This window comes from Enhydra lutris, unplaced genomic scaffold (genome assembly GCF_002288905.1).
Source record: "Enhydra lutris kenyoni isolate GAN:26980312 unplaced genomic scaffold, ASM228890v2 scaffoldscaffold55, whole genome shotgun sequence".
Taxonomy (NCBI): domain Eukaryota; kingdom Metazoa; phylum Chordata; class Mammalia; order Carnivora; family Mustelidae; genus Enhydra; species Enhydra lutris.
Window position 1 is genome coordinate 7,174,637 of NW_019154139.1, and position 18,431 is coordinate 7,193,067.

The 18,431-nt window shown below is 57.6% G+C and overlaps 1 protein-coding gene across 1 annotated transcript; it reads right to left on the minus strand.

The window, feature by feature from the left end:
• Positions 1–179: 179 nt before the first annotated feature.
• Positions 180–4,336, minus strand: LOC111157615 (cold shock domain containing C2). Its single transcript, XM_022519190.1, has 3 exons — positions 4,030–4,336; positions 2,741–2,863; positions 180–2,158 (listed from the first exon to the last, which is right to left on the minus strand). The coding sequence occupies exons 1-3, from the start codon at positions 4,203–4,205 to the stop codon at positions 1,996–1,998; spliced, it is 462 nt and encodes a 153-aa protein (XP_022374898.1). The 5' UTR covers positions 4,206–4,336; the 3' UTR covers positions 180–1,995.
• Between the last annotated feature and the right edge of the window lie 14,095 nt (positions 4,337–18,431).

Consider the following 18,431-nt stretch of genomic DNA (forward strand, 5'->3'; position numbering starts at 1 on the left):
GGCAGGTGAGGGAGCTGAGGCAGAGCTGGCAGGGACTCCCCGACCCCCTGCTGGGTCACACAGGAAGTCTTCGACCCACTTGACTGTGGGCCACTGAAACCCTAAAACAGGTTAAGTTTGGGGTACTCTCCCCCAGTGCCTCCCCCAGGACCCAGACAGACGGAGGCAGCTCTGGGCCAGGCGGAGTCACAGTTGAGGGTTTATTGCCAGTGTTAGGAAGGATGGGGGTTGTGGGGGGGGTCCAGGCGGTTTGGACACTGTGGGGCCATGGGTTTGGAGGGGCACAGCCGCCCCCTGCCTCCCAGGCAGCCCTGGCGCTGATGTTACCACATCTTCTGTCCTGGCTAGTGCCTAAAAACGGGGTGTCTGCTCAAAGGAGGGAGTCTCAGGGGGCTCCCAGGAGTTAACCTGTACCCATAAACCTTCCACCAAGGAAGCCAGGGAGTCCTTGTTCCTCTGGGTCAAGTCCTCGGGCCTTGTCCGAACAGCCCGGCTCAGACTAGGGTGTCAGGCTGGGCTATTCCATTTCTCAGCAGCTCTGATCTCCCCCCAGCCTGGTAGGGACCGACATGTGGTGCACGTACCCCAGCTCATTGCTACCCTGCGGGCCTCGGGGCACCTACAGTACTGGGGATCGTTCTAAACAGATACCCCTCATCTTGGGCACTTGAGCCTGTTTTACTCACAGACCCGGTCTCACAAGGATCACTGTCCCTGGCAGGCATTCTCTCGACCCCCATTTCTTATCCCATCAAATGGTGTGTTCTCTGGGAAGGAGTGTGGTGGTGATGGCGGGGGTAGTGGAGGCAAAGCCTCTCCTTTCTGGCCTCCCAGGCCACACCAACCCCCCACAACCCGAGAGCAAATGCACACAGACACATACACGCACAGACACACACACCTTAAGGGACCCAATGCATGAGATCGGGACCATACCCCCCAGCCGCTGGCCTACTGGGGGCCAGCAGTAAGGGCTGAAGCTTCAGGGAGAGGGTCCAGCAAGGGGCTGCGGGGCTAGTGGTCTTGGGCTGAGGGCCAGCCTATGGGTGCCCCTGCCTGCCTCTGCCTGAGGGGACACACGTCTGCCTGGTGGGGTCCTCAGCAGCCACATCTGGGCATGGGCAGAGCATCAGCGGAGTTTGTGGGTCAGGGCGAAGGGGATGGTTCCGTCCAAGCCGGGGGAGACGTGCCCCTACCCCTCCACAGATCTGTGTCTCCGAGTGGTGGCGGCGTGGCTCAGTGCAGCTCAGGGGAGGGGACACAGCCTTGAGCTCACAGAGCCATTGCCAGGCTGAGGAGGCAGAGGGACCATGGCCGGCAAAACTGAGACCCCAAAACCACCTTCTGCCTTCAGCTCCTGCTTGCCTGCCTCTCCAGGATGCTGAGAGGAGGGAGCAGGTGGAAGGAAGGGAGGCTGGGCCCGTGGCAGTGAGGAGGGTTCTGACTCCAAGGGTTACCCTCTTCCCCTGCCAGAGGCTGGGAGGCGCTCCCAGAGCTCTCGCTGGCCAGGCTTCTGAGGGAAGGGCTACAGGCCACCGTGGGAGGCCCCAGCCCAGGGTGGGAGGTGTAAGGAGCACAAGCAGAGTCTGGTCCCTGGGCCAGGCCTGGAGCAGAGGCAAGGGCAACACGCTTGTATGGACAGGGGCCCACCGGTGCCCCCTGCCTCCCGGGACCAGGCCTGACGCAGGCCCTCGGGCTCGGTGGACAGGAGGGCGAGAGGGTCCTGTGCGGATGTGGCAGGGATGGGAAGGAGACAGCGGACGAACAGGCGGGGCTGGGGGCCTCCCCTTTGGTCCAGCTCACGCAACAGTCACGGGTCACGGGGGGCGGATGGAGGCACGTGCTCACGGCCACAAGCACAGACAGACAGACGTGTATGCTGAGGCTGCCCAAGGGACCGGGCCAGCTAGTACAGCGGGGCCTGGAGCCCCCAGCTGCCCATCTACCCTGTGTGGCTCCCCACCCGCCCGGCGGCTGACACGTGAGCCCCCCAGCCTAGGAGCCCACGACCTGGCCAGACCACGTCTCGTGGGGAGTATGTGGGGCCAACTGGGTGAGCACCACCTCCACGGCCTGGAACTTCTGGTTCTTGGGTGGGATGGGGCACATCTTGTAGGTCACCTCGTCGCCTTCCACGGGCACGTACTCCCCCTCGATGCTGGTGGGCAGGAGAGCGGCGTCAGCCCAGCAGCGGGCCCCACTCCCAGACACCCGCTGTGGGCTGGCCTGAGGGCTGCCTCCCCTCCCTTCTCAGAGCTTCAGCTCTCTAACTTGTAAAATGGGACTCCAAAATGGTCCCTCCCTGTCTGTGCTGTTTGGGGATTGAGACATGAAAGGCAAGGGAGGTCTGGAGGCCTAGAGAAGCTCAGTGCCCTCCCCAGGTCTTGCCTGGCACCAGGGCTAGGGGCCAGGCCTAGGTCATCTCTCCCATGCCCATCTACCTTCCAGGCCGAAAGACCCAGGGGCTGGCCCCGCCCTCTCAGTTCCCGTGATGCCGGATCCCAGGGCTCAGCCAGTAGTTCCCGGGGCTTCTGGGGCCAGGATGTCCCCTCCCCACCTGGTCCCAGCCTTCCCCTGCTCCCCCTCCCACGCACCAGCAGCCCCTGCGACAGGAGGAGAAAGATGCCAGGGACACAGACTTCAGCCAGCCAGGGTACAGGCCTGGAGAGGCGTTTTTAGAGGCCTTGCCAGGACCCTGCAGGAGGGGCCCAGCCAGGAATGTAGTGGGGGAGGGACTCACTCAGATACATGCACAAAGATGTCCTCGGATCCATTCTCGGGGGTGATGAAGCCGTGGCCCTGTGAGCGTGAGAACTGCTTACAGACGCCTTTGAACACGGGGCCAGCCGAGGCCCGGGCTGTCCTGAGGTAAGAGTAGGGGGATTAGAGCTGTGTTCTGGGGACTCCCCTCCCTGGACTCCCACAGCCCTCCTTGGCCATGTCTGCCTGCAGAGCCTGTCCCAGGGCTGTAGAAAGTCCTCCCCAGGCCAGAAACTGCACACGGTAATGCTCTGTCATGGTCACATTGGACAATAAGGAGACTGAGGCCCAGAGAGGGGAACTGGCTCTCCCAGGGTACACAGCAAGCAAATTTCCTGACTCCCAGCCAGTGCCCCTCTCTGTGCAGAGCACCCTTTCCTCCTGAGACAATTTAGGTTTACATGGGCTCCTGCTGTAAGACTTCTGAGTGAAGAATACCCAGCCTGAACTTGAATACCTCTCAAAATGGGGAGCTCACCACCTTTTGAGGTCACGGTATCCTATTCACTTATTTGTCCGTTACCCACTCATTCATCATTTATCAAGCGTCTGCTCTGTGCCCAGCCTTGGGTTGGACACAGGGGACAACTAGTCCCATCCAAAACCTCTCCTTTAGGGATACCTGGCTGGCTCAGTCGGTGGAGCACATGACTCTTGCTCTCAGGGTTGTAAGTTCAAGCTCCATGTTGGGTGTAGGGCTTACTTAAAGCAAAAACAAAAAATCTCTCCTTTGGCCAAGGCAAGTCAGTCTGCCTGTGATCTCTCCAAATCGCCTCTCCCATGTGACCCCAGCCAGCGAACTACCCCAGAGGCCCAAGGCTGGTCTCTGTCTAGCCCGCCCACCCCTCACCAGAGGTCAGTCCTTGCTTCCATTTTGGTCCAGGCTAACCCATGTACCTCGAACACCCAACTTCCTTCTTCACCTAACACGTCCTCCAAACTCACTAGGACCTCATCCCCCTGATGCCTGACATTGTATCCTCTCTCCCAACCCTGCTGGGTGGAGGTGAACTGTAGACAAATTCCTTCTGGATTATAGACAGCTTATAGGCAGAGTCTGTCTTATTCATCACCGGATGCCCTAGTCAGATGCTCAGTAGATCTTAGTAGAATGAAGAATGAATGAATGAATAAACACAGTAGTTTCTGGAAGGTCCATATCCAGCTCCCCTGTCCTTGAGTGAGGACAGAAGGGGTTAGTCAAAGATAGGACTGGAGCCTTGTCCTGGGGAAAGATCCCTGGAGCCTGGGCGAGGGGCAGGTACTCACGCTGAATACGTCCTGGTCCGTTTGGTGGGCAGAGGACTGGGCAGGTCCCGGGACGAGACGCCGCCCCGCTCCCAGACCCTGCTGCCCTCCCGGTGGAAGGGGAAGGTGGGCCAGACAGGAGACTTGGGGGAGTGGAGTGGGGGCACTACCGGGGGCGACGTGGGCTCTGAAGTCATGGCGGGTCCCGCGAGAGAGCCCGGTGGGCTCCCGGGCACAGGGGCCGGTGAAGAACTTGGGCGTCCTTGCGGGCAGGGCCCGGCCTGGCCCTGCTCGGCAGCCGCACCAGCCGCGGGCTCCGTCTGGAAGGGGGAGAAAGAGGCAGAGTTGAGTGTGGGCCGGGCTGAGTGGCTTCTGGACACCAGGCCCGAGCCTGGAGGGCCGGGCCTATTCGCCGACCCTCACAGTGTGACCTCAGGCCACTCACGACCCCACACTGACTCAGAATCCTTCCCAGAAAGACAAAACGGTCTTATAACCTTGCTCTGAGCTGAATTATTTCCCCCTAAAATTCATATCTGGAAGTCCTAACCCCAATGTGGTGGTATTTGGAGATGGGGCCTCGGGGAAGCCAATAGGAGCAGGTGAGGTGGGAGAGGGGTGTGGGGGGTGTGATGTGATTAGTGCCCTTGGAAGAAGAGACCCAAAGAGCTTGCTTCCTCTCCGCCATGTGGGGACACAACGAGACAGGAGCTGTCTATAGGAAGGGGGCTCTCACTAGAACCAGACCATGCTGGCTCCCCGATCTTGGCCCGCCAGCCTCCAGAGCTGTGAGAATTAAACTGTCGTTGAAGTCCCCCGTCCACGGTATTGGGTCACAAGGGATGGTCCAAGCTAAAACTAACCTCCAAGTCCTTCCAGCTTGAGGCTCAGTTCTCTAACTCCAGGGGCCTGAGAGGTGGGATGGGGAAAGCGGCCAGTGACCATCTGGAACACGGTTTGGCCCAAGTGTGAGCAGTTTCACATCCACACACCTGGGCTCGAATCTCAGCTTCGTCACTGTCACTTGGTGACTTCAACAGTTCCAGGAGACAGTGCAGGCTCTGGAGCAGGCTCTGACCAGGGACCTCCTGCCCCTAACCGGCTATGCAGCCTGCCTTAATCAACGCTTTTAATCTTTGACTCAGTTTTCTGCACTGTAAAATGGGGCTAGTGCTGGTCTTCACTTCGCGGCAAGGTTGCTGTCAGGATTCAGTGACTCTCTCCACGCCAGGGCGTGGTAAGCCCTTGGGAACGCTGGTGAGTTTGCCTTAGCCCTATTTTCCTCTGCTCCGAAGTGAGATTGAGAATACTTACTGTGCAAGGTTGCTGAGGGGTCACTGGCGGAGATACCCAATGAATAGCTCTCGTCAATGCTCAGCAATAGAAATTCCTTGTCACCAGCTAAGGGCCTGGATGACCTTGAAAAAATTCACCCTGTTTTCCTCTACTGAGGAGGAGAACATAGTTCTCTCCCCACGGGGGTTGGGAAGTCTCAGACCCTAAGAGACGCTGCCATGGAACCCCGGGGAGGACGGCTCAGTGTACTGAGCCAGGCTGTGGATGGAGCCCGGGGCCACAGTGGGGCCAGGCAAGACACGTGGACCAGGAGCCCTCCAGCTCTGCCACGGACCAGCCGCCAACCTTGGGGAGTACTTCCACTGGCCTCAGTCTCCTCATCTGTATAGAGCAGCTGATAAACCCTGCCTTACTCCCTCACAAGCTATGGTGAGCCTTGGCTAAGCCTAGGCCTTTCCAGAGGCCCCATCATAATCTACAGTTATGCAGGAATGAGGAGGACAGGATTCTCTACCTCCTCAGCCCCCTTCTTCACTACCTCCCCGCTCACCCAAAGACCCTAGTGCCTGAGGTAAATCCCTGAGCCGCAACCCTATTTCTGGCCTCCATCTTGTGCCCCACCCCCGCTCCGGCCTAGAATTTCCAGGGTAGAATCGCCCTGAAACGCAGTGTGGCAAGGGATGGGAGAGCGGAGAAGTCACAAGATCCAACAGTGGGGCAGGTCTCCTGCCTGCCATTCAAGGTCACACAGCAAGTGGGACCCATCTGGGTCAGGATCATGAGCTGGTTCTGCCGGGCCTCCAGGTGGAGATGCGGCCTTCCTCCTCCCCAGCCCCCCCGCCCCCCAACATGCCTCTCCACCCAGGAGAGCTGGTCCCTCACGGCCCCTCACAGCTCCTCACAGCCCCCTCAAGCCGATGTGGGGTTTTTCTTTCCGAGCCTGCTCCAGGAGGCCGGGCCAGGTTTGGCATTTTTATTCCCATTTTTATTTTTATTTTTTTAAAGATTTTATTTATTTATTTGACAGACATCACAAGCAGGCAGAGAGGCAGGCAGAGGGAGAGGAGGAAGCAGGCTCCCCGCTGAGCAGAAAGCCCGATGCGGGGCTCGATCCCAGGACCCTGGGATCATGACCTGAGCTGAAAGCAGAGGCTTTAACCCACTGAGCCACCCAGGCGCCCCTTATTCCCATTTTTAGAGAGAAGAAAACGCAATCACACAAGAACTTGGGCCTGAGTGTTCACAGCAGCATTATCCACAACAGGCCCAAAGTGGAAATGAGCCAGAAGTCCATCAACAGACGAGCGGATAAATAAGCCGTGGTCTAGCCACAGAGCGGAACCTGATTCAGCCGTAAAGAGGAACGGGAGTCCTGACACCTGCTGCAACACAGACGAGCCTGGAGACCCTTACACCGAGTGGAAGAAGCCAGCCAGCCACAAGAAAGCACGTTGCGGGGACGCCTGGGTGGCTCAGTTGGTTGGACGACTGCCTTCGGCTCGGGTCATGATCCCGGGGTCCCAGGATCGAGTCCCACATCGGGCTCCCAGCTCCATGGGGAGTCTGCTTCTCCCTCTGACCTTCTCCTCCCTCATGCTCTCTCTCACTGTCTCGCTCTCAAATAAATAAATAAATAAAATCTTTAAAAAAAAAAAAGAAAGCACGTTGCGGGATTCTATCCATGTGACATGTCCAGAATGGACAAGTCCACAGAGACAGAAAGGACATCAGTGCTTGCCAGGAATTGGGGGGATGGGATCATGGGGAGTAAATTCTAACAGGTGCAGTTTCTTTCTGGGGTGATGAAAATGTCCTGAGGTTGATCATGGCCTTGTTGCACAATTTTGTGACCATACTGAAAACCACTGACTCGTCTACCTTGAACGGTTGAATCATACGGTATGTGGGTTATATCGCCATAAAGCTGTTATCAAAAAGGAAACCGGGCAGCAAAACTACCCAAGATGTCAGCGCCAGGAGAGCAAGAGACGTCGGGGCCCCACAGTGCCCGCTCAGGTGTCCCCTCCGCACCTGGGCACGGGTGGCAGGTGGAGAGACGCTCCCCTTCCTTCTGTCCAGAAAGCTGGGCAGTCCCAGCCTGCCCACTACACAATTTCCCCAGAGCTGGCATTGTGCTTGGTGGTGACAGCCGGTGCTGGGAGGTCGTGGGGAGGAGGGGCAGAGGCAGCCCACAGCCGTTACCAGGGAGACACAGCTGAGCCAGGCCCTGCTCTGGCCGGGCCGGCCAGGCCTCCCGACCAGAAGCTTCTTGCAGGGAAGGGGGAGAGATGCATTGATTAATTACCCAGGGTTAGGGGTGAGGGAAGGCCCCTCTTCCTTCCCCTCCCCAAAATGGTTCCCCATAAGGGACTAGGCAGCAGAAGAGAGGAGGATGGAATAAGGGCAGGGATAGGCCTTCCTACCCTCTGGCCCCACAGGACTGGCTGCTCCCGGCCCTTCAACCCCACCCCAAACACCGCTCTGTGCAAGCAGCCCACGGTTGGCCTTAGGAGTTAGGGCTGGGGGTGCAGAAAAGGCCGCCTCCAGGGGGGCAGAGGGTGCTGCCCTCAGATCTCCCCCATCTCCCTCCTCTTCTGGAAAACAGGGAGTGCCAGAACCCGTCCTCCAGAGCTCCTGTAAGGATGAAATGCGAGGCAGTGCGGGGTGGTGGGGGGGGTGGAGAACAGCAGGTGCTGGGCGAGAGGTCGCCCCTTCCAGACAGGGCTGCTAAATTGGGCTTAGGGGGAAGAGGGAGTGGGAGGAAGGAGAGCCCCAGCTGAGCCAAGCCAAGCCCATCCCCACTCCCCTCTTTACTGTATCCCAAGGTCTTGCCCACCTACCAGGCCCCTGCCCTGCCCCTCAGAGCTTCTCCCTTATTAATTCCTGCAGCTGCCCTTTCAGTGGTTGCCTTTATGACTACATTTTGCAGAGGAGGAAACTAAGGCTCAGAGAGACCAAGTCATTCACTCAAGGTCACACAGCAATTATTGTCTGAGCCAGGACTCAAAGGTAATCTGACTTTGGAGCCCTGAGTTCAGGCCCTGCGTTGCCACTGAGTTGCTGTGCGACCTTGGACAGGCTTCCCCTCTCTGGGCCCTGCCAGAAGAGAATAAGGGGACACAGAGCAAACTTCCAGTTCAGACCCTCTCCCCAGGGTGTTGCTGCAGAAAGGAACAGTAAAGACAGGCTTTTATTGTCTGAATGCGGTATCTAGTGCAAAAGTCTTTACAGAGGTCACTTTCCCTTCGGAAATCTCCCAGTGGCCCTGAAAGGTTGAGAATTTCCATCATTTCTATTTTACAGCTAAGGAAACTGAGGCTCAGGGAGGTGGAGTGACTCACCCAAGGTCACAGAGCAGGTAAGTGAGAAGAGCCCAGATTCATCTGAAAGCAAATGGTGTTCTTAAATTCTGCTCCTGGTTCAGCCAAAACACAGCTGGAGTTTTTACTAAAAGACCTTTCCCTGAGAACTGAAGGGGAAAATAAACTCCCAAAAGCAGCGAAACACATGAGTTTGAAGAAAGTTTGTTTCAATTCAGGGTAAAGCCCAGCCCCCAGGGGACTCGGTCCTAGTGTCTGGGAGCACGTGTGGCCCAGAACGAAGCCCTTCAGAACTGGCCGCTGGAGGTTCGAGGACATGTTGGGACCATTTCTGGCCTGGGCTGGACGCCAGTGACCCTCCCCTTCTGAGCCTCAGTTTCCTTATTTGTCCGAAGGCTATTAGTAGCACCTGTCCCGCGTGTAGGAGGGGCTGAGGGGCGGCTGTATCAACAGGCCACCTGTGAGGGCACGTCTCCCTGTCCACATGTTCTGGCTCTGACCCTCCCGGCCACGCTTGTCTTCATTTCCCTGCATGAAGGCCAAACCTGGCCATTCTGAGGACAGAAGGACTAGGGGAGGTAAAACCAGAACATCAGGGCTGTTCAGAGGTAACCTGAGGCGAGGCTGTGATACAGTGTGACTCAGCCCTGTCAGCAGGTGACCATCGTCCTGGTGCTGGGGCTTCTCCAGTTCTCAGATACCCCAAAAAGACGGGGCAGGAAATGGCTGTCAGAGTCCTCTCTTGACTGTGCGAATGTCTCTTGTCTGGGGCAGAGTAGGGAAAGGCAACTGGATCAACCCCCCAGTGCTGTGTGACCTGGGGCCCGCCCTTGACCCTCTCTCGGCCTCACTTTTCTCCTCGGCTTCTTGAATCATCACTGGCCCAGATGCCTACTGGAGGTCAGTCCAACTGTCCTCTGAGGTTTTCAAAAAAACACACATAACTGCAAGGAAATTGCATGCCAGGCACTGGGACCACAGGCACGGGAGGAGGGAGCCCCAGCCTCCAGGGGGAGGACCAGACTGACCAGGGCACAGCGTGGGAAGTCCGAGCGTGACACGAGGCATGCCTACCACATATAGATCGTTAGCCACGTGGCTGTGCTCTGCCAAGTCCTCGGCCCCATTTCCTCAGGTGGTCCCCACAACACCCCTACGTGACAATGACTGTTATTAGCCCCATTCTTCAATAGAGTAAACTGAGGCCCAAGAAGGAAAGAAGCTACCTGGGGTCACACAGCTGGTCAGGGGCGGTGCTTTCTGCACGTGAGATTGTGGGAGGGGGGAGGAAAGCTCCCTGACATCTCCTGCCCTCCGCTGGTGAAGAACAGGGGTGTGGAAAAACTGAGGAGTCAGGCCTTGGGGTTCCATTTCTGGCTCTGTGCCGACTCAGACTATGACCTTGGGTGAACCTCTTGCCAACCCTGGCAAGCCCAAAAACAACTCCCCCAGAGAGTATGTCCCAGCCCTGAGCCCCCATGTGCAGGAGCAACCAGGGGCGGGAGGGGGTACAGTGGCTTATAAAGGGGAAGGACACAGGGCACTGGATGGCGGTGGGAGGGCTTTCTGAATGTTGGGATCTTATCTAAGGTCGGTCGGTGGTCCTAGGAGCAGGAGGAAACAGCCTCAGGACCCCCAGCCAGAAGCTGGCACTTCCCCAGCCCCTCCCCTCCCCCAGCCACCCAGACAGTCCTTAAAATACCTCAGTGCCAAAGCTGCTCCAGCAGCTGGAGGTGACCTAATTAAACCTGGTTCTTCCCCCTCCTACAGCGTGTGCGCGCGCGTGTGTGTGTGAGCGCGCGCGCGTGCATGGGGTTAGGGGCTGCCCCAGCCTATATTTGAGCTTCATGAAGACCTTTTCACTCTCCTTGTCACATGCCCCTACTGCCTGGGGGAGGGGCCGTCCTGATGAAGGCCTTCGGGCTTCCTTGGCACCAGTGAGGGTAAAGATGCCAGAAGAGGCCCCGCAAGAGCCGTGCTCACATCCCATCTCTGCCAGGCTGTGTGACCCTGAGCAAGTCACTTGCCCACTCTGAGCCCCCTAGAGAGAAGAAAGGATTGGTCAAAGTCACACTTAGAGTAGCTGAACTCAAATCAGTGTGACCTCAAAGCCCAGAGCTCTCCGGGGTGCCAGCCGCCACTCCAGTGACCATCATTCCACCGGTTTTGGAGCAGGGGAGAAGCCCCCCACTACTTGTTGTTCCCTACCTGGCTGCTCTGCGTGGACACGGGCCCCAACTGCACCAAGCCCCCTTCCTACCAGGCTCTAGCTGGTGGTGACCCCAAGACGCGACCCTCTCACCCAAGCCCGGAGCGCCCTCTGCTGGTGCCAATCTTGGGGCCCTCCCTCCAGACCTGCCCCTGGGTGTCCCCTCCCCACAGGCTGGCTGTGTAGGTCCCCCTATTCCTCCCTCCAGAGCCCCTCCCTGGCCAATGGGCATCCATGAACATTGCCAGGCCTGGGAGGAGACTCTGTGACCCAAACTGTCCCTCGGCCTTTCCCAGGCCTCTCTGTGACCAGTTCCTGCTCAGATCTTTTTTTTTTTTGGAGTGGAGGGCAAACAGATCCAGAGGGGTGGGACAGATATGGGAAATAGATGCTGGAAAGGAAATGGTTGGGGTAGGCGGGGGTGGGGGGGGAGTCTGGGTGAAGGAAACATCCAGAATTTGGAGGGGCCTCTGGGATGGAGTCAGTTTTGGGGAACTGGCTCCGCGTTCTCCAAGGGGCTGCAGACTGCCCCTCCCCATCGAGAGCCCAGTTCTGGAGCACATCCAGGTGGGCACGGTGCCAGGCTCTCAGTGAGGTTGCCCACCCTCCTCCCGGGCGCACTTCCTCCTCCCCTCCCCCAGCCCCAGCGGATGCAGCAGTTCACACTCTGTATTTATTATTGTTCTCGCTCCGCGTCCCTCCCCTCTCCCTGGGAAGAGCCTGCAGGCTGGCAGCTTGGCAGGAACCTGCTGTCTCCCTTGCGGGTGCCAGCATCAACCCTTATCTCTGCCCGGACTCCTTGTGCCCAGGCAGGCCACTCAAGGACTTCGGGCTAGCCCAGGCTACCCTGAGTCCCCGCATCCCGCAGCTGGGGGCCAGCAGCCCCGGGCTCAGCACCCTCGCCTCTCCACCCCCCACCCCGCCGCCCCAGGGTTGCTCCCTGGCAAGGGTGGAGGTCAGAGCGAGACCAGCAAACAGGGGAGAGGAGTGGCCTCGGGAGAGGTGAGAGCTCTGGGTGGGGGCTGCTCCGAGGCGAGGCGAAGATAATTACAAGGAGCCGCCTCTCCAAGCCCATTAACACAATTATCCCCATCGCGTTGGGGACGAAATAGACTCAGGACGACACAGCTGCTCCAGGTCCAACTGTCTGCCTGCCCTAAATGATCGGTCCCCGGGCCCCAGCCCCAAATTCCAGGGGGACAGACACATGCCCCCTGCTGCAGCTCCCCTCTTGGCATCTGGTAGGAGCACAATTATTCCCCAGTCATTTTTCTTCCCCCGGTTCCCAGACGGGAGGCTGCGGCTTGGCAGGTGTCTGCTGTTCTCTGCTTCTTGGGCCAGACACAAGTCCCAGACACAGACACACACACACAGACCCACACACACAGACACACACAGGGAGCCACACGGCCTCGGCTTCCCTTGGGGGCTTAGAGGAGGGATGGAGGGAGGAGGGAGGAGGGAGGACCGGGTGGGCTCATCCACAAACCCTCCAACACCCTCCTCTGTAAACTGAACGAGGCTGGGCCAGCCCCAGGGGAGGGACCCACCTTCCCAACCCCGCGTGTCCTACCTCCCCGCTTGGCCCCTGCCAAAGCCAGTTTCTCGAGCTGGTGTGCCCTCGCCGCCCCGTCCTGTCCCTTACCTCTCCGGGGCAGCCGAGGTCCAGCCACCGCCTCCCGCAGCCGCCTTCAGCAGTCTGCCTCTCTCTGGCCCTCGGAGCTGGCCAGCAGGGGCCGGGTCTGAGATGTGTTGTGTGTACGACTGTGTGTGTGTGTGTGTGTGTGTGTGTGTGTGTGTGTGAGCATGCGGTACCTCGAGCCCCTCACTCACTCACACACGCCCTCCTCCTGACGTCAGGAAGAGCAGGAGGGAGGGACTGGGATGGGAATTTGTACTCCCTGCTTAAAGGGACCCAGGGCCCTGCTGCCTCGGGGCCAGACACCGCCTCCTGAGTCAGGCGCGGATGGGGTGAGGGAGTTTTAGCTGCGTCTCTCCCGGCCCTAAAGCTTCTTTTTTTGGAAGGTGGCTTTTATTGCCAGGCTGGGGTATAATTTGCCCTGCCAGGTGGGAGTAGCTGCTGAGGAATGCAGGGGGGGTGTGGGGCGGGGTGTGGGGTGGGGGGGAAGAAGCTGGAGCAGCCCGCATTCCTGGCAATTAGAGAGCTGGTGGGTGGGCGTGTGTGCGTGCGTGTGTGCGTGTGGGTGGATGTGGGGGGTGTACATGCGACTGTGCTGGGGGCCACGGGGTCTGGGCCGGGGGGAGTGGTGAGTCTGGGAGAACAGAGGAGGGGGAGGAGCCCTCTCTGAGGGAGCCCCAGACAAGGGCGGGGCGAGCCCTGTTTTGGGGACTCTCAGACCTTCCTCTGCCCTCTGGATCCTCAGTGTCCCCGGCCTCCATTAGCGCTGACACTGTGCTCAGGTCTACCCCTTGCTTGGTGGAGATCCTTGTCTGCAATTATGGGAGCTCCTCTCCTTCTCTGGCCCGCAGTAGATGGTGTTTCTGTTGAATTGAATTGAATTGAATTGAATTGAATTGAGAAGCCCCTTAGGGGGTGAAAAGCTTGTTTCTCTTTTTCTCTCTCTATCTCTCTGTCTCTAGGACGGACAGCCCCTGCACCCTTCCCAGTTCCCCCGTCTCCACATCGTCTCCACATCGGAGAGGCCCTGGGTGTGGATCTCCACTCCAGCACTCCCCGGGCCGTGATCACTTGGGAAAATCTTTTACTGACTCTGATCCTCCGCGGCCTCTCTGCAAAGAAGGGAAGAAGGCCCTTTCTCAGCGGTGCTCGGTGTTTGCAGAGCAGTCTGCGGTTAAGCCTCAGGCCCCGCTAAAGAGGCCTCCACCAAGGGGTTTCTGTTCCTCCCCACCCCTTCTCCTAGGCCTCAGCTTGGAAAGAAGGAAGGTTTCCCGCACGCATCCTTCATCCTCCTGAGGCAGGCTGGCATTTCAACAGAAGTCTTATTAAAATCAAAAGGAGGAGGGAGTCAAAAAGGAAATGGTCGAGAAAAATGCAAATAACAATAGCCAGTAAGACGCACTGAGGGCTTCCCAGTGGGCTCTGCCTCACCCAAGGCCCACAGGGGTCCGGCCATTTATGACCATCGCCCCTGCTCTGCGGCTGAGGACGCAAGGCTCAGGGAGGAGGAGGGAGTTGCCCGTGTTCATTATCTGGCTAGAAGGATATTGAACCCAGGGCTGTCCAATGCCACCACATATCCCTGCTCTTCCAGAACTTCCCAGAACAATCAGGCTCGGACAGTCTAGGTTTCTGATCCTGCACAAGAGGTGGCCCATCCGCACCCAAGGCCTGGAATTCGGATTCTGTTCCACTCACTAGACTGAGAACCCTCCCAGTGGAACCTCATCCCGCTTGAACCCTTCTCTTCCCTCTTGGTCTTCCTCTCTTCCAAAGAGAATCGTAGTTTTCAAAGGGCCCACTCGAGCACCAGCTCCCATGCTGCTTGTAACAGCTCTGGAGGAGGAAAGGGGCTGGGAGAGATGGGGGACCTCGCTGAGTCACCCAGCGCGGAAGCGACAGAGTGACAGAACAGGCTGTGGTCCCATTATGTTCTCACGCTCCAGGAGAAGGGCCAGGGCTGGGGCCGACGCCCGAGATCTCCCCGCCCACCACCCACTGTCCCTTCTGGGGGGAATGGCCCCATGTTTTCATCTGGGGAATGCCTTCTCTCTCCTGAGCCACAGAAGCCCCAGCGGCCCATCAGAGCCAGAGTCGGGAATTGGGTTGGAACGTCAATGCCAAGATCGGCTCTTCACACAGCTCCTGAGTTGGCGGAGATTGGACCTTGGCTGTTGGTGGCCGAGCAGTGGATTACAAGCCAATGATGGGTCAAGAATGGGGAGCAGCCAGGGGGGACTTTTCTGAGGGGATGATGTTTGAGCTGAGCCCCAAGTGACAAGAAGGAGTCAGACTTGCCAGAATCCAGAGAGGAGGCTGGTGTGGCTGGAGGTGGTGAGGGAGGTGAGGGGGGGGATAGGAGACTGGAGGCCAGGAGGCAGGGCCTGAAAGGCCACCTATGAGAGCCCGAGGCCTGGTCTGCTGTGGACAAGGACAAAGCGGGGGCCACGGGCCCGACCCTCACTTTGTGGCCGGCCTTTCTTGGAGGGCCCACCCGCCATCGGCAGACACGAGTGGGGGCTTCCAGGTACCCTGAGAGCCGTGAATGAAGGAGGCTGGGCCGAGGTTTGAAGTAGTGTTATGATTATTCTCGACAATGAGGAGAGGGCACAGCTGTTCATTCAGGAAATGAGCAGCCCGTGGCACCACCCACCCACCCACCAGACGCTGAGTAACAAAGAAATTGTCTGCTTGAAACCAGGGGTTCTGCCGCTGCGGCTATTTTTGTGAAACGCTGAGAATTCAAAAGCTCATCTCCTCGAAAGCCTTCCTCGCCTCAGAGAATCTGGAGGTGGGTAAGGGGCAGAATAGTCCGAGGCCTACTGATTCCCTCTGACTCACAATTCCCACCCTGTGACCCGCTGCCAGCCCACCCACAGGGGCCAGGCCTGGGCCACCCTGGCCTTGAATCGAAGAATGCCTTAAGATACATCCATCCTTAAGACGTGGGTGCCACCCGTTGGACAGATGTGGAAACTCGGGCACAGAGAGGTAGAGAAACTTGCCGGGTATCACACAGCTGGTGATGGAGCTGGGATTAAATCTCAGGAGTTCTGGCTTCATTACCTTCTCATTCCTTCTGCTACACCACACTGCCTTCGAGATGTCTTTTTGGTTCCCTGGATGCCCATCTCCTTGGCCATGGGACTCTTCTCCAGCGGGGTTCTAGTGATTTTGCCCCGTAGATAACAGTGGCTTTTCCATCCTCTCTTCCTGTCCCCTGGCCATCTTGTCCAGTCCGACCACTGCCCTTCTACCAGAGAAGGTCTATTTCTGCAGCTTGGACCACGTCCTTCGTTCATTCATTCAAACATCTGACATATTTATTGACTCCTCAGGCGGTCTAGGCTGGAACACAGCAGTGAACCAGACAGATACACGCCCTGAGTTTATAAAGCTCATGTCTTATCTAGGAAGAGACATAGTACCAAGTATGCAAACGAATAAATGTATAACCACAAATTATGAAGACAGCACAGAAGCAGGGTGGGAAGAAGGAGACAGGCAGGACTGAATCTACCCACTTAGGGCTGAGAGAGGCCACTTGGAGAAGGAGAAGGGGCCCTTGCAAGCTGATCCCCAAGGGTGAGAAGGAGCCAGCCTTGTAAAAAGCAGGGGAAGAGTGTTTCCCAAAGAGGGAACAGCATGGCTGAACTCCCAGAGGCAGGAAAGGCTGCTGCATGTTCCAAAGGTCACTGATGTGGCTGGATGAGGAAAGACAGAGGAGGGCAGGGTCAGACTGTGTGTGGGGGGGGGGGGGGGGGAGGGAAAGGGGGGGGGGGGCAGGGGCAGAGGGGGGGGGGGGGGGGGGGTGCTGGCAATAGGTCTGCTCCTCATCTGAAATGAGATAGGAAGGCGTGACGTGCTCCTGCCTCCAAACAGTACCCCCAGCGGCCTCACAGCCTCATCCAGGGTAATGACCGACACAGGCAGGAGACTGAGGAAGATGGAGGGGTCCCCTGGCCCTGGCCCCAGGGCTAGAGATGACCCTGTGGTCTGCAGGTGAGAGTTTCCTGACGCTTAAATCCCCTTGAGTCATTGGAAAGCGCTCTCCATCATGGGGAAAGGGGTCCCTGCCCACAGCGGGCCCCCTCTGCACCCTGCCCTGAGACCCCAGGGCTAGAGCAGCCAGGCTGACCCTCCCCATGAACCCAGGGCTGGGAGGAGGTGTGGGCCAGGCCTCCCTCGCACACCCATTCCTGAACATCCCGTGTCTTCTCAACATTCAGGCTCTCCTCCCCCCGTGTACATTCTGAGTGAGGCCGTCCCTGACTGTCCTGGCTAGAATTCTACTCACTCACTGGCATAGTATGCATGTGACCTTTCTCATAGCAATGCCTGGAATGAGCTCCCACATCTGTTTCCTGCTTCCCATCAGGGGCCCCCAATAAATACCTCTTGATTTTTTGCACTTTGCTTTTGGCTCAGGCCAGAACAGAGAGCAACATACCAGGAGACTCTGTTTCCAGGTCCCTTCTAGAATCACTATTCCCAGTAGTACTTCAGCTGTATTTTTTGCCTCCATGGAAAGACTTTTTTTTTTAATAGTTTATTTTTGGGGCGCCTGGGTGGCTCAGCCGGTTGTGCGGCTGCCTTCGGCTCAGGTCATGATCCCGGGGGCCTGGCTCCCTGCTCAGTGGGGAGTCTTCTTCTCCCTCTCCCTCTGCCTGCCTCTCTGCCTATTTGTGCTCTCTCCCTCTCTCTGTTAAATACATAAAGTCTTTAAAAAAAAAAAAAGTTTAAGTAATCCCTACACCCAACGTGGGGCTCGAACTCGCAACCCTGAGATCAAGCATTGCGTGCTTTTCCTACTGAGCCAACGGGGTGCCCCCCACCATGGAAGGACATTTTAAAGAGTGTCCAAACGAGAATTGTTCCTGGTTCTGCTCATCAGAGCTTCCATTCCTAAGAACCCGGAGGGAGGTCTCTGGGGCTCAGAACTGAGACAATCTGGACTTACCGACACCTGGTGAGTTTCCAGATTGTAACTGAAAATGTTTTCCTCTTGGCTGTGGTTGCTGGAAAGCTCTGAGCCAAATCCCTCCACCATCAGCAAGCTTCCAGACCATGGGGGTGGGTGTCTCAGGGCTAATCTTTTCTTTCCTCCCTTCTTTCATTCAATCATCCAACAAACGTTTGTCCTGGAGTGACTGTGCACCTTTCTAGGTTGGCGGGGGTTGACAGTGAACAAGACAGACGGAATGTCTGTCTTCAGGGAGCTCGCAGTCAAGAAGGGGAGGGGGCGAGAGAAGAACCTGGTGAAGCTGGTCATGTGCTGCGGGAAACTGGTAAGTGGGATAGGGAGTGGGGGCTGCTGGCTGGGGGGCTTGAGATTTAAAATGGGGGGGACTCGAGGTGGGGGGTTCAGGAAAAAACTCACAGAAAAAAGCAAGGGTCTGGAGGAGCTGAGCAATGAAGACACAAGGAGGGGAGACCATTCTGGGGAGAGGCAGAGGCCTGAGTGGGGAGTGGGCCTGGGGTGTCAGAAACAGCCGCTGGGCACATCGATGGGACATGCAGTCACAGAGGCGAGGGGCAGAGGACCCCATGGGCTGTGAAGGACACCCTAAAGCCTTTTATTTATTTATAGGGAAAAAACTTTTTAAAAGGTTTTTTTTATTTGTTTGACAGAGAGAGAGAGAGAGCGCACAAGTAGGGAGAGCAGCAGACAGAGGGAGACGGAAAAGAAGGCTCCCAGCCAAGCATGTGGGGCTCAATCCCAGGACCCTGGGATCATGACCTGAACTGAAGGCAGAAGCTTAACCGACTGAGCCACTCAGGTGCCCCAGGCCTGGCTTTTATGAGATGGAACATTGCAGGGTCTGGAGAGGTGGAGCGAGAATTTCTGACCAGCGTTTTAACAGTGTCTCTCCGGCTTCTGTGTTTAGCAGAGCCGGTGGGGGAATGAGGCCAAGACAAGGAAACCAGCGTGGAGGCTAAAGCAGAGGCCCAGGTGAGG